This window comes from Pocillopora verrucosa, chromosome 3 (assembly GCF_036669915.1).
Source record: "Pocillopora verrucosa isolate sample1 chromosome 3, ASM3666991v2, whole genome shotgun sequence".
Classification (NCBI taxonomy): Eukaryota; Metazoa; Cnidaria; class Anthozoa; order Scleractinia; family Pocilloporidae; genus Pocillopora; species Pocillopora verrucosa.
Window position 1 is genome coordinate 27595323 of NC_089314.1, and position 15578 is coordinate 27610900.

General features: G+C 37.9%; 2 protein-coding genes across 2 annotated transcripts; both read right to left on the reverse strand.

The window, feature by feature from the left end:
* Window positions 1–690: 690 nt before the first annotated feature.
* On the reverse strand, window positions 691–3193 carry LOC131799009 (tyrosine-protein kinase transmembrane receptor ROR2). Its single transcript, XM_059116677.2, has 4 exons — window positions 2740–3193; window positions 2435–2464; window positions 1163–1429; window positions 691–695 (listed from the first exon to the last, which is right to left on the reverse strand). Exons 1-4 carry the CDS (start codon window positions 3191–3193, stop codon window positions 691–693), a joined length of 756 nt encoding a protein of 251 aa, XP_058972660.2.
* Window positions 3194–6496: 3303 nt separating this feature from the next.
* Window positions 6497–12718, reverse strand: LOC131799563 (uncharacterized). The gene is made up of 4 exons (XM_059117282.2): window positions 12561–12718; window positions 7833–7897; window positions 7281–7449; window positions 6497–6700 (listed from the first exon to the last, which is right to left on the reverse strand). The coding sequence occupies exons 2-4, from the start codon at window positions 7885–7887 to the stop codon at window positions 6622–6624; spliced, it is 303 nt and encodes a 100-aa protein (XP_058973265.2). The 5' UTR covers window positions 7888–7897; window positions 12561–12718; the 3' UTR covers window positions 6497–6621.
* Window positions 12719–15578: the final 2860 nt, after the last annotated feature.

Consider the following 15578-nt stretch of genomic DNA (forward strand, 5'->3'; position numbering starts at 1 on the left):
ATGAATCTATATTTTAGCCACTATCATATTATGTAGTCTCCACGCTTTTAGAAAAGTTCGCGGTAAGGTCTAATTACTCTAAGTCTCTTAAAGATAAAATTCTTTCCCTTCACCACCTTAGATAAGAAAAGGAGTTGTAAAGATTGTGGTTAATCATTCATCTCAGGGAATTTCGTCTGGCATATGGATTTATTCAAAAGATTTATGTTGAAACAAGTGCCAAGATCACCCAAGGAGAAAACCATGGTCGGTTGAATGGCTGGCTCAAAACCGTTTAGTCACCCCCCCCCCCCCTTCCCCCCTCAAGTTCTCCGTCACGATGAAGTTCACTTTGTGTGCCACGACAGACCTGCATATCGCCGGTGCATGTCACGAATTAATTGATGAAACCATACCAACAGTTTTTCTTTAACACGGCGCCAATTGAGAAAGAGGTAAAACCATTGTCAAACATCTCCTTTTATTGCTATGCAAGACTTTTAGTAGCCTGCCTTGCTGGCGGTCTGCTGTTTTCGGCGGCGGAGAAAGTAATGAAAGGTCTTTCATTTTTCTCTCTGCTCCCAAAACTGCAGACCGCCAGCAACGCAGGCTACTATTACGTTTTCTGATCACTATGTACATTTTCTTTAAAGAGGGTGGGTGGGTGGGTGAGTGAAGGAGACAGTTTGGTGGCCGTTTCTTTCACTTTTCTCATCCTGTGAAAAGATAGAAAAGAAATGGGCATAAGATGCTGCTTAAAGGTCCATGAAAGACATAGGCTGGGAGAAGACTGACTCATCACTTTCATATTTAACTTGGTCACTTTTTTGCTTATCAACGCCAGGCGTAGCCGGTTAGAGTGTTTGGAGCTAGTGTGATACTGAGCGGGACTATCTACGTTTAAGAGTTTATCGCACTAACTAACCGAACAGCGCAACGTGATGGAGATATTAATGCATTTGACATTAATTCTTTAATCTTTTATCGCTTCGCTCGGGGAATAGGAATTCTTGGAAGAAATACCTCCTGTCGCAGATATCGGACTAATCCGGCCATATTCATGAAGCGCATAATGAACGTTATATAGCATTTAATTACTAGTAGGAGCTATGATTGGTTGCAAGTCTCAAATATAAGGTACGCTTGAGTCTTGTAAGCTTCAGATAATATTTAATAAGCATACCTTTGCTTTCCTTTAGTGTTTCACACTTGATCACATTGCAATACTCCCATCTCTGCGTTACATTTGTAGTGTAACACCAGGGACCGTGAGGGGCCTGACCACCAGGGTTCCGACATGCATTGCCAGCACCATTCAGTTCAGGATAATTTTCTGGTGTTCTGTGGTGCCGATGAGGACACTGGGAATTCCAGGACTGGCACTTGTGACCGGACCGTGTTACAGACACACTGCCGTTGTATGTCCGACCGTCATCATAGAAACAAGTGTCTAAAATATCGATTAATTCGTTAGAGGCTTTCTTTTGTTATCTGTAATTTCTTTAAGCTACTGAAGGTGGCCTTGCCATTTCGAGGAATTGTTTAACTAACCGCTACAAATAGGGGGCACTGTGACCGAGTGGTTAGGCCGCTGGTCCCGGGTTCTAGCCCGCTAGCCGCAAGTTCAACTCCTTAGCTGCGCCTTGTAAATAGCTTACTGGTCTTATTTATAAGTCTATAAATTATTACTATTATTATTATTATTATTATTATTATTAATTTCTACCTGTTTAGTGTTACCCTCCGTAAACAAAGTCTTACGTATGTACATAAGTATTTTTGTATTTCATCATTTTAGCGGTAATCAGCATTGATATCAAACACAGATTACAATGTTTGGAAAGAAAGAAAGAAAGAGACGCTGGCGCTAGAGATCAATAAATTAAACCGCTAAGGATGATGTGGGTGGGAAGGGGTTGACTAGCTTGAAACTGGTTGAGCTTTAGAACGACCTCAAAGCCGATACAATGAAACAGCAAAGACTGACTGATAAGGGGCGTATTCTCTGCTATTATCTAGGGTCATCTTTGTACTACGTGTGTGTTTTGGCAACCTACGAAATAATTGCATAGTGACGGACAAGGGATTTGATGAACATCGCCAAATAGGAATTATGGGTTTAAGTCATTGCCATTCTCTGAATATTCCCCACGGTACGTTTTTCAGAATTTCAAAAAAAAAGTTTCTAAAAGGTTTTTCACCAATTATGGAAGCATATTTTCGACAAAGACTTCAGTCTCACTTGCTATCTATCGAAGGGTGGATAACGAGCAAAGTGAATAACGCAGTACGTAGACACGTATCCGCTGGATGCCGATTTATCCGTTGATAGCGGTATCCAATATTTAAACATATGGGCCTAGATGTTTAGAACATCATGTGGATTTAAGAAAGCGTTTCACATTCTGTAAATGCTATTGAGCTCGAGTTATTTAGACACACACCGTGTACTTACCCGTAAACGGTCGGGGGTTTTCTTTCTTTTCTGAAACGAGAAGCGAGAAAATCAAATTGAAACTAAGGGGAAAAAGAGCTCAGCGAATGGACCATCAGTTAACTAAAACTATAACAATCTGAACATAATATTGATTGACATTTTCTTCCTATTTTATTTTTCTTAATCTCCTTCTGTTACTCTCTGAATAAGAACACAAATTACTGGCGCATCTCCCCCGTTGATTAACTTCCAGATCACTCACTCGCTGAACTTCATCACAACCAGTAGTACATACAGCTTATAAATGAATAAATAAGAAATACCTTTCAACATTTTAGGATAATAACATTCTGGAATATCTGGTCCTCTTCGTCTGGGCAGGTTCCTACACCACATGAGCGAAGAACTTCTCTCCATCCCAGAGGCAAGTTTTTGCACCGCCCACGACACACTCTTGAATTTCCTTTGTGCGTGAGTCCATTCCCTCTGACACTGGTTCTTAAATTCCCGGCACGCATCTCTACAAATAGGCTGAGCCCGAGGTCTGGATGACGTCATGTCACATTTTGGTAAAAAGAATCTGCAGTACATGTGTACGATAAGCTGCCAACAAAACTTGGTCAGCAGTCGACTCGGAGATTCGGGCATGCGTGGTACTTGTCCAACTCGTGAGCGTATTGTGTACGTCACGAAAAGATTCTCACGCCATTCTTGCTCGGCCGGTGTAGCGAATAACAGATCATCACCCACTACCGACCTGCAAACCTCAGTCCTCATCACGTTTTTATCTACCTTTCTGGCGATTGGACGGTATGGATGGCAGATAACTTTTGCAAGGCGCTGGTCAGCGGATGGTTTTGCCTCCACGCAACTGTTTAAGAGAGATATACCTTTAGAGTGGCTAGCCGAATTTTGTACCCACCAGTCTCCCCATGGAATTCCGATTAAAAATTAAAAAGTGTAATATCGTATTAGACAAACATCTGGGACGACTATGTTTGTGCTCTTTAGGAATTGCACAATTATATAATATTTAACCCGCGCCCTTGAAATGGGACACCGGCTTTGCGCTCATTTAATTTTTCTCTCCACTCGTTTTTTCTCTTCTTCGTGCACAAGGCTTCGCCGATACCTTCCAGTTTAACAATAACCGTCAAAGTGCAATAGGCTGTTACTTTTACAATATATCATAAGACAGATGTGCTAAAAGAGGATCGCACCTTTCGCCTTTGGACGATATTGAAGTGTTGTTGTAAGTAACTTGAGTTTTATCCCGCTCCCCTAAAAATGAATTTAAATTATGGTAATAATAAGTTTTCTAAGTTTTAGTATCCATATTCTCCATACTCCTCTCTGTACATTTCCTTTTGTGCTGATAAGGAGAATTTGGGCAACAATCAAAGCTTCTTAATTAGGTTGAAGATCATTGTCTTTATTCTTTTGATCCTAAGTAATGATTCAGCAGTATTACTGCAAAGAAAAATTAGATGCAGGTTATTACTGAGGCTTAAGGAGTTAAACAAGAGTTCTTTGCGTTACAACGTCGTCAAAAACTGCACCAAACAAACAAAAAAACAAGGTAAGGAAAGGCAATAATGATGCCTTCATGCTTTCATGGTTTGAATTTTTCGGAAAAAAATACAGTGACAAGTAATTTTTTTAACTGCCTTATTCATTCCTCGGCGTACTGTAGGAGGAAGACTATTCAAGAAGGAATAGCGACACAGGCCGAAACGTCGGATTTGAGGAGTTCGATGTTAGCATGTACTATTTTCAACATGTTCTAGATCTTTTAGACAACAAAAGTGACTTGCATTCAAGCCGGTTGTCACTAAAGGGGTCTGCGCCTATTGTTACACCACATTGCTTCTTACATGTCTTTCATGACCAGATGAGTGAAAGACTTGGGCGAAATCAGAAGTATTCTAAAGAATTTAAAAAGCCCTATTTTACATTTTTTCGATAAGATAATTATCCAGACTCAAATTTGAAGAAATTTAAAGTGTAATTTAAAGTATAATGTTGCACCAATTTTTGTATCAAAGACTGTACTCATAAATTCTAGCGCGGATTACAGACCCGCGCGCAAGTAAGTATTCGTACAATTTATGTGTGTGAGTTCCAGGAGATGAAATTAACAATGATGAAAAAATATTGTGGTATGAAGATATGAATTAAGACGCGAAATTGTTACTTACGGCTAGGATAAACATCACGGGCATCGATAAAAGAACTTAAATAAACCACGGTGAACAGTAGTACTGTAAAGAACTCCATCTTTCTTACTGCAAATCCACCAACGCGGTGTTCCCGGTAGGAGTTGTCTTAAATTAGAAAGCGCGTCCTGAGTATTTTTCTATATACAAGCTGAGCTTAGAGAGCATAGTATTTGATCTATTTTTTATGTGAGGTTTTGTATTTCATCAGGGTCATGAAAGAGCACGGCGGTTTTTTTTCTTCAATGCACTCTGTTAACAGACAGAACAATAGTATGACATAAAAGTAGTTGTTTTCAAACGTGCCAATCATTTCCCAAATGCTCACACTACAGGGTCTAACGTGTTCCCTAGCTCCATGATATCATTTCTCTGCAAGACATGGCTCGCTAATGTTCCTTACCATTTTTAGTTTATCAAGAATTCGCCAAGTATCCTGTTTTTCGTTTTTTTTTTAGTGTTTGCCTGTTTGTTGGTTTAGTTTGTTTCGGTATCCGCCGCTTTCGCCCCTCATCGAGTTCGCCCCTTCGAGTTCGCCCCTTCGAGTTCGCCCCTTCGAGTTCGCCCCTACCTTATACCGTGTTCGCCCCCACACTTTTCGAGTTCGACCCCATCAAGTCGAGTTCGCCCCTTGATTGAGTGATATCCAGATGAGTTGATTCGTAAGTTGATGAGTAAATTCTTCAGTCTTAATTTCATAAATAAAGCTAAACGGTTACAAGTCTAACAACTTAAGCAATGCTGTCGCGATGAAAGCGTGGTTTGCATCTTCTCAAGTCTGGTTGTTACGATCACCACATTTCGTGTTCGCTAGATAAACTGTGTGGTTCTCTTTATCACAAGTTCAGTGTATACAGTTATTTCTGGTAACCCCAGATCCCACGCAGAGTATTTAGTTGATTCCGTCAACCCAGTTCCCAGGCAGGTTCCACGCAATTGCCGAAATTCAAAATGGTCGTCGCTGACGTGACATTTGGCACATTCCGCTAGTGCCTTCGTCACAAATCAACTCATCTGGATATCACTCAATCAAGGGGCGAACTCGACTTGATGGGGTCGAACTCGAAAAGTGTGGGGGCGAACACGGCATAAGGTGGGGGCGAACTCGAAGGGGCGAACTCGATAGGGGGCGAACGCGGTGCAATTCTTTGTTTCACTTTATAATAAACCGAACTTTCGATTAAACTCATGTTCGATCAAGGAATAAAATGTAATGAGACTTGCACGATTTTCCTCGCTAGCGCACGCCACTCCAACTCACTCCTTGTAAATTGGAACCCCTGCTAGTTACACTAACCCAATGCAAACGGCCACTGCGGTCCTCTTGGAGATGTAAGGGAAACAAAATGAGACATAAAGCTATTTGTTAAGCCAGTTAAGGGAGTACTTTGTTACGTTAAGATGAGAGAGCAGTTTGCTAAGTTAAGGTAAGAGAACAGTTTGCTAAGTTAGGGTAAGAGAGCAGTCTGTTAAGTTAAGTTAAGAGAGCAGTTTGTATCATGTTACAGCCTCGACTAATAAGAGTGCATGATGACAAATCTTTTTCTTGTCATCTAACTGGTTCAGAGATGTCACGTTACCTCACTAATACACTACTCTTTAATACAAAGTTAAAAAGGACTTCGCTGGTATTTTTGATCGCCTGGGGGGTGATCGCATGGTTTTCTGTGGGAACAGAGGAGGGATCAGTTCTCGCTGACAGATTATAAAGGGGGAATGTAAAAACTTGACTGCCAATGCGGGAGACCCGCAGCCTAAGGTGGGGATCAAAAAAATGAGTGTGCCCCGATGGTGCTACGAAAAATAAAACGAAGATCCAGTCGAAAAAAGTTAGAATACAGGTAAAAACCCTGGCTTTGTTACGTTTACAATTTTAATGAAGTTTGAACATGAATGAATACTACAAAAAAAGTTTTTAGTTGAAACCCTTATACAACTTTATATTTGTCATGTTCATAATAAACGACGGCATGAAACGGTCTGTCTCTTCTAGGGATAATATTTTTTCATGTCCATCAGGAATTTGTCATACGCTGTATCTCCCTCACTTGCATTGGTGTCTTCCTCACTGAGATTTAAAGAAAGAGTAACAAGAAGTTTTTTAGTTCAGTAAGATCAGATGGGAGATCAGGATGTTCCGAAGGCAAAGCCAAGCACTGAAAGTTCCCTTAAAATAAACTTTCGCTTTTCCAGTGAATTTTGTCAGCAATTCCCTGTGTTTATCTTCTCTCACGACGCCAGATCTCCCCTAAGTAATCGTAAAATGTGAATGCAATATTAAGTTTATAGTAGACACGTGCACTATTTGCATTCGCAAGTGCTGTTTTCAGATTAAAAAAAAAATGGTGATTTTACGTTTTTTTTTTTTCGGAAAGGATGGCCGAGTAATGCAAACTGTGCATTGTTCCAATCATGAAAATCTTTTATTTCCAAACATTCTTGTTGCCGTTGCTGTCTTGGTCCCTATCAACAATCCTCAATCAAGACGCAAAGACCCTCTTATCGACAAGTGTTACGTGGCAAGGAGGACTGACCGCTTTTTTTTTGTTTTAACGCTCATAAACACTTGCTACAGAAGGGTGATTTAGCCGGGGTTTATAGGTGGCCCTGGTGTGGTAAAAATTCACTTAAAGAAGTTGTAAATGTACCTGATATCTTCTTTAGGAGGTCTGCAGCATCTCAGGCCTCCTGCACAGTTGAGTGAAGGTGAAGAAGGACAGTTTACTGCTTTATAACATTTTCCCCAAGGAATGTTCTCAAGACTGCACGGTTCTTTCTCTTGCTTTTTTGTATTTGGTCCTTTTTTACTTTTCTTACCTGTATACAAATGCTCATATCAGAAAAGTTTAGTTGGCACAACCAACCTCATCGGCTAGGCTTCTCTCTATCATGTTTTCCATGGAATGGTAACTTCATTCCATCTTGGTCGGAGTGAGGGCAGGAAACTGGCAAAATATTCTGTAGTGCTTGTGCAAAGTGGGACTAAGATTTCACTTTAACTTGAAATTAGACGAGCATTGGCGCTTTTGATTATTTAAAAATGAGACATTTTGTGAGAAATAAAGCTAAATTTGCCGACTTAAGTTCTGTGGGTGATCGACCATCGACCATCGACCGCTCAAGATCCATACCCTTCAATTGAGACCCTCTGTCGGAATAAGAAAACTTTACTTTCCAAATATAGTAACTTTAGAGCTTACCTTCTACAGTGCAACAAAGCAGAGCCACCAAGATAAGACAAATCAAGACTTTCATGATGTTGTTTCTGTTAGCACAGAGGAAAGCAAAAAAGCAGCTAAGTTTCATTAGCAGGACAAAGTCGACGAAGGACGAAGGGTGAGGCTCTCTGTTTTACCACAACCTTCGCATACTGCACAAGTATGAAAGTGACACAACAAGAAATGTTTAATGCAAAGTCTCAATTGATACTTACGGCAACTACTTAAAGAGAACTTTTCTGTTTGAAACTCAGGCTGAAGTGCTTGGGTAGAGTTACCCTCAGCTCTTTTAAAGTAATTTGGGCTTATCTCTAAGCCGGAAACGTGTCCATCATAGACAGACGAGTACTTATCATACCATCTACACCTGTGCGATGTCTGTGTGAAAATGTTTAGCTTCGATTTTTTTTTTTTCGAAACGACTATCAATTGCACTTTCTATTCCACTGTAGTCAAGATCTGATCGAATTAAAATAAGTTTGAAATAAAGAAATTTCAATTTACCGAGTAACATCGATACTTATTTACTCTCAAAGTTTCTAGAAAAAATATGGTTTATTTGCTTATACAACAATAGCTTGTAAAAGTGTAAATAGTGCTTAGTACGAAGACGGTAGAGACCTCCTTTCCAAAAATCTCCAGAATATTTTAGAGAGAAAATTCTTGAAACAAAATTTTAAATTTTTTTTGTCAAAGTTCCCCTAACCGCAATGATATAGCAACATTTCGGCTATAAAAAAACTAAACCCTTCCAGAAATCGGATTATAACTCGTACAAATAAACCAAAAGTGGTAGGAACAGGTGTTTTCTTTGTCTAAAGCTATTTTCCAAAAGAAAGACAGCAAAAGGTTACCTCAATAACGACATGTGATGACAAGGTGTAAACTTGCCACTAATGAGAGCGGAAACTTAGGTTTCTGTTAGTAGCATTTCAAAAGAAATCTACTTTGTTCCTTGAACAATACGGACATCAGTAGATAGGGCAATATCATTATTTTTATTAGAACTTTATGGCGCTTTGATAAGACAAAATTATCAAAATCAAACATCTTTCACCATCTTAGTGTAGTGTTCTATAGAACGGCTTTGTGCAATGTACCTCCAATATGCATAGGTCCCAGAAAGAGCACAAAAGACGACTTCTATTTACACCAAGCTTAACAAACATAACAATGCGAACAAATTGTCCGGACAAGAATTTGCATTCTTATTTCACATTAAAACAAGATAATATAAACAATTTGACTCATAATAAGATGAAGTAACACTGAAAAAGATACGGGCGAGTAAAAAAAGGAGAAATATGGTTTTGATGAACGGGTTTTGATGAATCAAGGTTCTAAATGTTGAAAAAAAAAAATGACAAATTGAATTTTTTTTTCAAAAAAGCAAACAATTTACATGACAAAACGAGTTCCTTTGAATGTTTTGGTGAGGATCTTAAACTGCAGAGTACGATTTCACTCTGGGCTTATAAAACTTTGTAAAGGGTTTTGGCTCGACTCAGGCCGAAGCAGTGTGGATCAAAAGACGTTTTTCAATAAGTACTTTTTTTTACCTCTGCATTTCGGTTTGTAAAGATTATTACACGTTGGTACTACACTAGCTCAAATTAATAACCAGTTACTCGAATGGGTATTTGAAAAGATAGTTTTCTAAAGATAGCTGAAAATATCGAAGTGATTAACTTAATAGTCCTGCAATTTTTCCAAAGTTTCCGATAACAGGCGATGTAAACAATTATGGGAGGATAAAATTATTTTTAAAGGTTTTATTCATTCATTACAGGATAGAACATAGGAAAATATTTTAAGCAATATAGCTGTAATAGTGAAATCACAAGGATCAAGATAATAAGAATTAGTTTATACTGAAACAGTGAGTAGCGTTGAACACATGCTGTGATCGGCTCAAACTTTGAATATCTTTATCGAATAGCCTTATTTATTCACCTCCGAGTAATTCGCGCGGGATTTACGCCCGAAAATATTGTAATCGTTGCAGGAATAAATGTGTTAAAATCGAATTATTATCTCACTGTTTTAGTATATATACTTTAACAACTATTCAACTATTCTATTCAGTGTCGGCTCGGGAAATACTCCACTAGCCACTTACACTGAGTTGAGTAGTTGTTAAATATTGTTCACCAATAGCATGGAAAAACACTAGTTTTTATTCTAACACAGTCTGTCTATCTTGAGGAATTTTCCCTGAAGTTTTTCGATTTTTTCATTTTCAATCGCTATCCTAGGCTTCCAACAAATATTCTCGCTTTTTTTCTCTCACCCTTCGGGGTTCCCCAATAAAGAATATATGTATTTTTTTCGTTTCAAAGATAATAATCTTCAACGCGCTTAGACTTAAGAAAAATCTAAACTTTTCTCGTTTAAGACTTGGGTTCGACAGAAATAAAACGATTAGGACCAACATACAAAACTATTTATGAAAATCGTTTGTGTAAATTCAAAAGGGGGTGGCCATAAAATCAAAGTACGCGCATATCAATTTTGTCAATGAAATACGTTTTTAAAACGTAGGTTACAGCTCCATCTGACGCCACGTTTCGTTTCGGTCAGAAGACACTTTAAAGGCCTTTAGGAATCTTAGGCAATCACATTTTACGGTTTTTCAATTCCAAAGGTGAAAAATATTATGTAATCGCAAGAGTGAAGAGTGATTACCAAAATAGGAAAACTGCGTTGCGAAATTGTCACTCAAAAAGAAAAAAAAATTCTCTTACTGAAAAAAAATGCGCAGGAATTGAATAATGTAAGTGTAAATTTCATCGGAGACGAAAGCATAAAGATGATTTCAGTAATTCGTTTAAGAGTGAAAAATAGGGAAGCAAGTGAAAAAAATCAAGTATTCATATCACGAGGAAATCATGCATGTTAGCCAGGGGTTATGGATCACAACAAATAATAATAAATATCGTTCCTCATTAAATTGATTCAAAGCCTCTCTAAAGAAGGTATACAATATTTAAGTTAAGTTTCTGCTCGAAATCACAACTCATTGCCAATCATGACATTGTGACATTGTGAACCACAATGACAAGGCAGGTTCTTTAAAACATACTTCATTTAGCATTTTAAAAATCCCCGTGACTTTTGAACGAACTTAGTGCCCCTCTGATGAAGGTGCGCCATCACACTATTTGAGTAACTGATCCAAATCATAAATTACCAAACTAGATACAGTAAAACCTTACACCATAACGTCATGGCGAGTTCTGTTAGCACTCTTTATTTAGCTACCCATGACTCTTGAACGAACTTATTTTTCTGATTAGCATATGAAAAAACCATTCTTTCCTCTTGTTTTGTGCAAGGTAGATCCACCTTAATTACGTGATACTTCAAAAGAGTTTGGGCCTTTAAAACTGTGTTTTGCACCTAATTCTTTCAAACCAAGCGAGAGGAACCTCACCAAAATAAGGGCTAGTGTCGAAACGATTTTGTTTAAAAAGATAAAGAAACCAAACAATTAAGAGTGCCTCAAGGCGACTCCTAGTTGGCTCCGTTTCCGTTGATGAAAACAAAAGAAAGAGCTAAAAGGCCAATTTAGTTTTAAAAAATAGGAATATTATTTAGTCTAATTAAAAAAAATATATACAATGGTTGAAATTAAAGCCTTCAGGTTTAACGTGCAAGCTAATCTCCATATTCATAATAAAAAAATTCTGTCCTTTTTCTAAATTGTGAGTTTTCATTTTGTCTTTATCTAATATGTCTTTCAAAGCTGTGTGTGTTTGAAGGAATTTTTTTTCCTGGAACAAGAAAGCAAAAGTATATTGATCTTAATGTGTCCCTCGTATTTGCATCTTTACTGTTGAAACTTAGTCGTCTAGACAATATTTTTTTTTCTCTATTTTCAAACAAGTAAACGAGCCGCAATAATATAGAAATTTTGTATCAATCTATCCTCATGGTTAAATTCCTTTTCGTATTCCTAGCAGAAAATTTTTTCATAAATTCAAAAAAGCTGAAATAAGCTGAAGAAGAACAAACTCAGCCTACACATACAAAATTCCTAACAGAATCTGTTGGGTAACTAACGCAACATCATGTCGTCCAACAACGTGCGGAAAAACTGTCCATCATAGAAGTGTAAGAGCCCGTACACATACAAATAAACACAAGTCTAAGAATCGAATCGGACTAATCCCAAATTGTCGGATTAAAATGCTTTAGCATAAGTGAAGTTTCTTATAATTCCATCATGAAAAGGCTCGTGAAACGTTTTCATCAATTTCTCATATATATATTTCTAAAACTCTTTAGCCTGGGCCTAATTGTCACGTTTAACTCAGCTTAAAAAATAATTGTGTTTTTTTTAATCACTGGTTGGTGCTAGTAAAAGAGATTCTCTTTCAAATTTCAAATTTGAATCGGGCTGTTAAAGAAAAAACAGGCCTCTATGGAAAAGTCTTCAAACTCTGTGCGGTGAAAGCTTAATTGCATAATTGATTAATGCTCAGTTTGAGGGTTAATCCATTTTTAGGGATATCCCTCAAATCTGAGTGGCGTTTTGAAACAAAACTAAGATCATGTATCCTTTTAAAGAATGCATATATCTAATTGTATGGTTAAGAAGACTAATACTCACAACATAAACAGCTAATTTGAACTTGGCCATGAGAAAAAATTGGAACGTTCAACAATTTTAAAACGCCTAAAAAGTTGACACGAGTGAATATCATGTACCTCGATCAGGATAAGTCTTTTGTTTGTAATAGAGCTGGATGTGGCTTCCTTTTCAAAGTAGAATATCCTATAAGTGGTTTTTTGTTTGAAGCAGTGTGATTCAACGAAGACGAAACTGATTAAACTTCTCTGAGTCACTATTATACATATCATGCGCAAACTCTATCAATATTTGTACTTCATTTGTCGTTGCTTGTCAAATGAATGGCCCCCCCTGAGAAGTGATCTAATTGGTTTTAACCAAGCCGCATGCGCTAGTCATAGGTAAGATGGGGAGGGATAAGTTAAGAGTACCTGGTCACCTTCAATTAAGCGTTGCCACGAGAATTCCTACAACCTGATTGGCTAGGAAATATCAAGGGCGAGTTTTTATAGACGTGAAAGGAGTTGAGGTGGTTTCCATGCAACATGCTTGCCTCGGTGAAAAATTCTTGAAAAAGAGGTGGGTATCAAGCTTAAGTTACATAAATTTAGTTACAAATTGTGCGGAACGGTACACTGGAAGTGTGAAATGTAGGATGGCAGTAAACCTAGAATACAGCTATTTTTTAAATGGACGAATTTCGATATTGCCTGTTTTACTTTTTTGTGTTGTCTATGAGTATGTAATTGCAGTTTTAGCTTACTGATACTCAAAATACATTCATTATTAATATTTACCAGGATTAGCCCATGCTATATGTGGGTTGTTGTCTAATTTGTGATATTAAAATCTGTGTCGCAATAAAATAGTAGGAGCGGTAGTAGGACAACCTACTTTAGTCTGCCGAGATTAAGCTTGCTGTGATAGTGGATGAAAGGCAATGAAAATCATATATTTGAGACGAACTACGTCAGTTCACTGACTACTTGACATTGTATAACCGATTGACGACACATCAAAGTGGAAACCGATCTCTGCAATCAACGGAAACGCTGAGATTATAAGTAACGACATCCTTAGAGCGATGGATAGCAGGCAAATAACAACAAATCACCAGCTTATAAACCCGGATAAAACTAAACTTGTGCTCCTTGGAACACTGCAACTTGCATCAAAGTTGCCTGACGTCACTGTACCCTTTCTTGGACAACAACTATGCCCTGTCTCGTCCGCCAAAGACCTGGGTGTTACCCTGGACTCTGGCTTAGCATTCAATAATCATATCTCATTGTTATCGTCATTTTTGCAAACTAGTTTATGTAAAATAAGTAGGGTTCGCCACCTGTTCTCCATGGAAGTTCTGTATATAATGATTAACTCTATTGTGTTTAGTAAATTATTCTACTGTTCTGCGTATTTCCTGATCATATTACACCGGCCTTGAATGCTCTTGGCTGGCTAACTATAGAGGAGCAACTTCGATTGCTTGACGTGACAATGATGTATAAATGTGTTAACAATTTAGTGCCAGCATATATTAGCTGTAAAATAGAGAAGCGCTCAACATCGCACGTTTACAACCTCCGCAACAGTGAAGATCTAAATTTGCCAAAATGCCGGACAGCGGCTGCCCAGCGTGGTTTCTTTTATAGGGTAGCAAAAGCGTGGAATAGTCTCAGTAACAACACCAGAACTGCTCGATCACTAAGATCATTTAAAAAGCATGCAAAGGCTGAATTAGCGAAGAAATAGGATACCGGTCTCTCAACTTATAACTATAGAATATTTAATAGTGTTAGTTTTTATGATTGTTCATTTAGTAGTAGTAATTTTAAGTTATTTCTATATCAAGTACAAGTAAGTTATTATTTTATATCATTAGTCTTTTATATTATATATACACATTGTAAATTAATTCTGAAAAATCCCTTGGGCAGAATTAAATAAAGTTTGTAGGTATGAGACAAAGAACTCACTGCACGTTCCTTTTTTTTATACATAAAAATTACCAACTTCTGCATGACAACTTCAACCACAGGCAGCCCAAGCTCCAGCTGTAAGATGATTAATGGAAATGGATAACTCGCTAAAATGGGTTCTTTTCATCAAAGTAAGCGGTCAGATAACAAGTGATACACTGGAAATAAGGTGAGGTATTTTTATTGAGAATTTGACGTATGTTTTAATTCCTTAGCGCGGTCGTAAATATTTCCATACAGACTCCTATAATTCCACCATGACAGTTATTTCGCAAGATGATCATCTCACAGCAGAAGCTTGGGCTGCCTGTGCTTCAACGGTCTTGAGTGTGCTTTGAACGTCGAGCAAAACTAATTTGAAGAATGAGTCTTTCAGTCATTTGAAGAGACTTCCATTTAAAATTTTGAAGTTTTGAAATAATTAAAAGCGGCAAAATATTTTTTTGTAGACTGACACAGAATTTCAAAACCTATACTGTTTTACTATGAATTTCACTTTGCTCAACTTTGCTATTTAACCCTTCATTTCTCCTCTTTTCTTTCTTCTCTCTACGTGGTTTCAGTTGGCAAAATTAAGCAAACAAGTGATGTGTATGCAGAAAGTAAGTGAGAAATATGCATTTTCCAGGTGAAAAGAAGTAACATCACTTTAACCCTTTCACTCCCCAAAATCTCATTAGTAATTCTTTTTATTGTCTGCCATACAATTAATATATAAATTTAGCCAAGCCTAAAAGCGGAATTCGCATTTTTTTCCCGCACGTCTCAAAGGCACAACGCCTTGCCCCGGCCAGGACTAGAACCCGGGTCGTCCGACTCGGAGCCCAGTGCACTGACCACTGGACAAAGCCGTGGCGTTGGCGTGCCCGCGGTACAGTTGACCACGCATGTTAAAAGTAGCACCTTGTACGGTCGTACGGTCGTACATCCAAATTTTTTTCAGCTTGATGGGTTACTAATATTTTATAGAATTATGGGGCTACACTCTGCGAGCTCCGCTATTAAGATGCTAGTTCAGGAAATATAGTATTAGATCAACTAATAATCTCCCAATTGATATTTTTCTTTATTCTCATCACTTTTTTGCTTGATATTGTATTGATATTGTAAGGAGAAAATCTCTCATGGTCACTCATGGGAGTTAAAGGGTCAACAGCAAAAGTTTGATCGGTTTTA

Bases quoted from the DNA above. Each gene is read 5' to 3' on its own strand.
- LOC131799009 (XM_059116677.2), bottom strand. From the start codon at position 3,193: ATGAGGACTGAGGTTTGCAGGTCGGTAGTGGGTGATGATCTGTTATTC. The intron at 2,465-2,739 runs GTATTTCTTATT...TTCTCGTTTCAG, and splicing joins TTATCCTAAAATGTTGAAAG to AAAAGAAAGAAAACCCCCGA. The intron at 1,430-2,434 runs GTAAGTACACGG...TCGATATTTTAG, and splicing joins AAACCCCCGACCGTTTACGG to ACACTTGTTTCTATGATGAC.
- LOC131799563 (XM_059117282.2), bottom strand. From the start codon at position 7,887: ATGAAAGTCTTGATTTGTCTTATCTTGGTGGCTCTGCTTTGTTGCACT. The intron at 7,450-7,832 runs GTAAGCTCTAAA...ATTTGTATACAG, and splicing joins GCTTTGTTGCACTGTAGAAG to GTAAGAAAAGTAAAAAAGGA. The intron at 6,701-7,280 runs GTACATTTACAA...TTTAAATCTCAG, and splicing joins CCTCCTAAAGAAGATATCAG to TGAGGAAGACACCAATGCAA.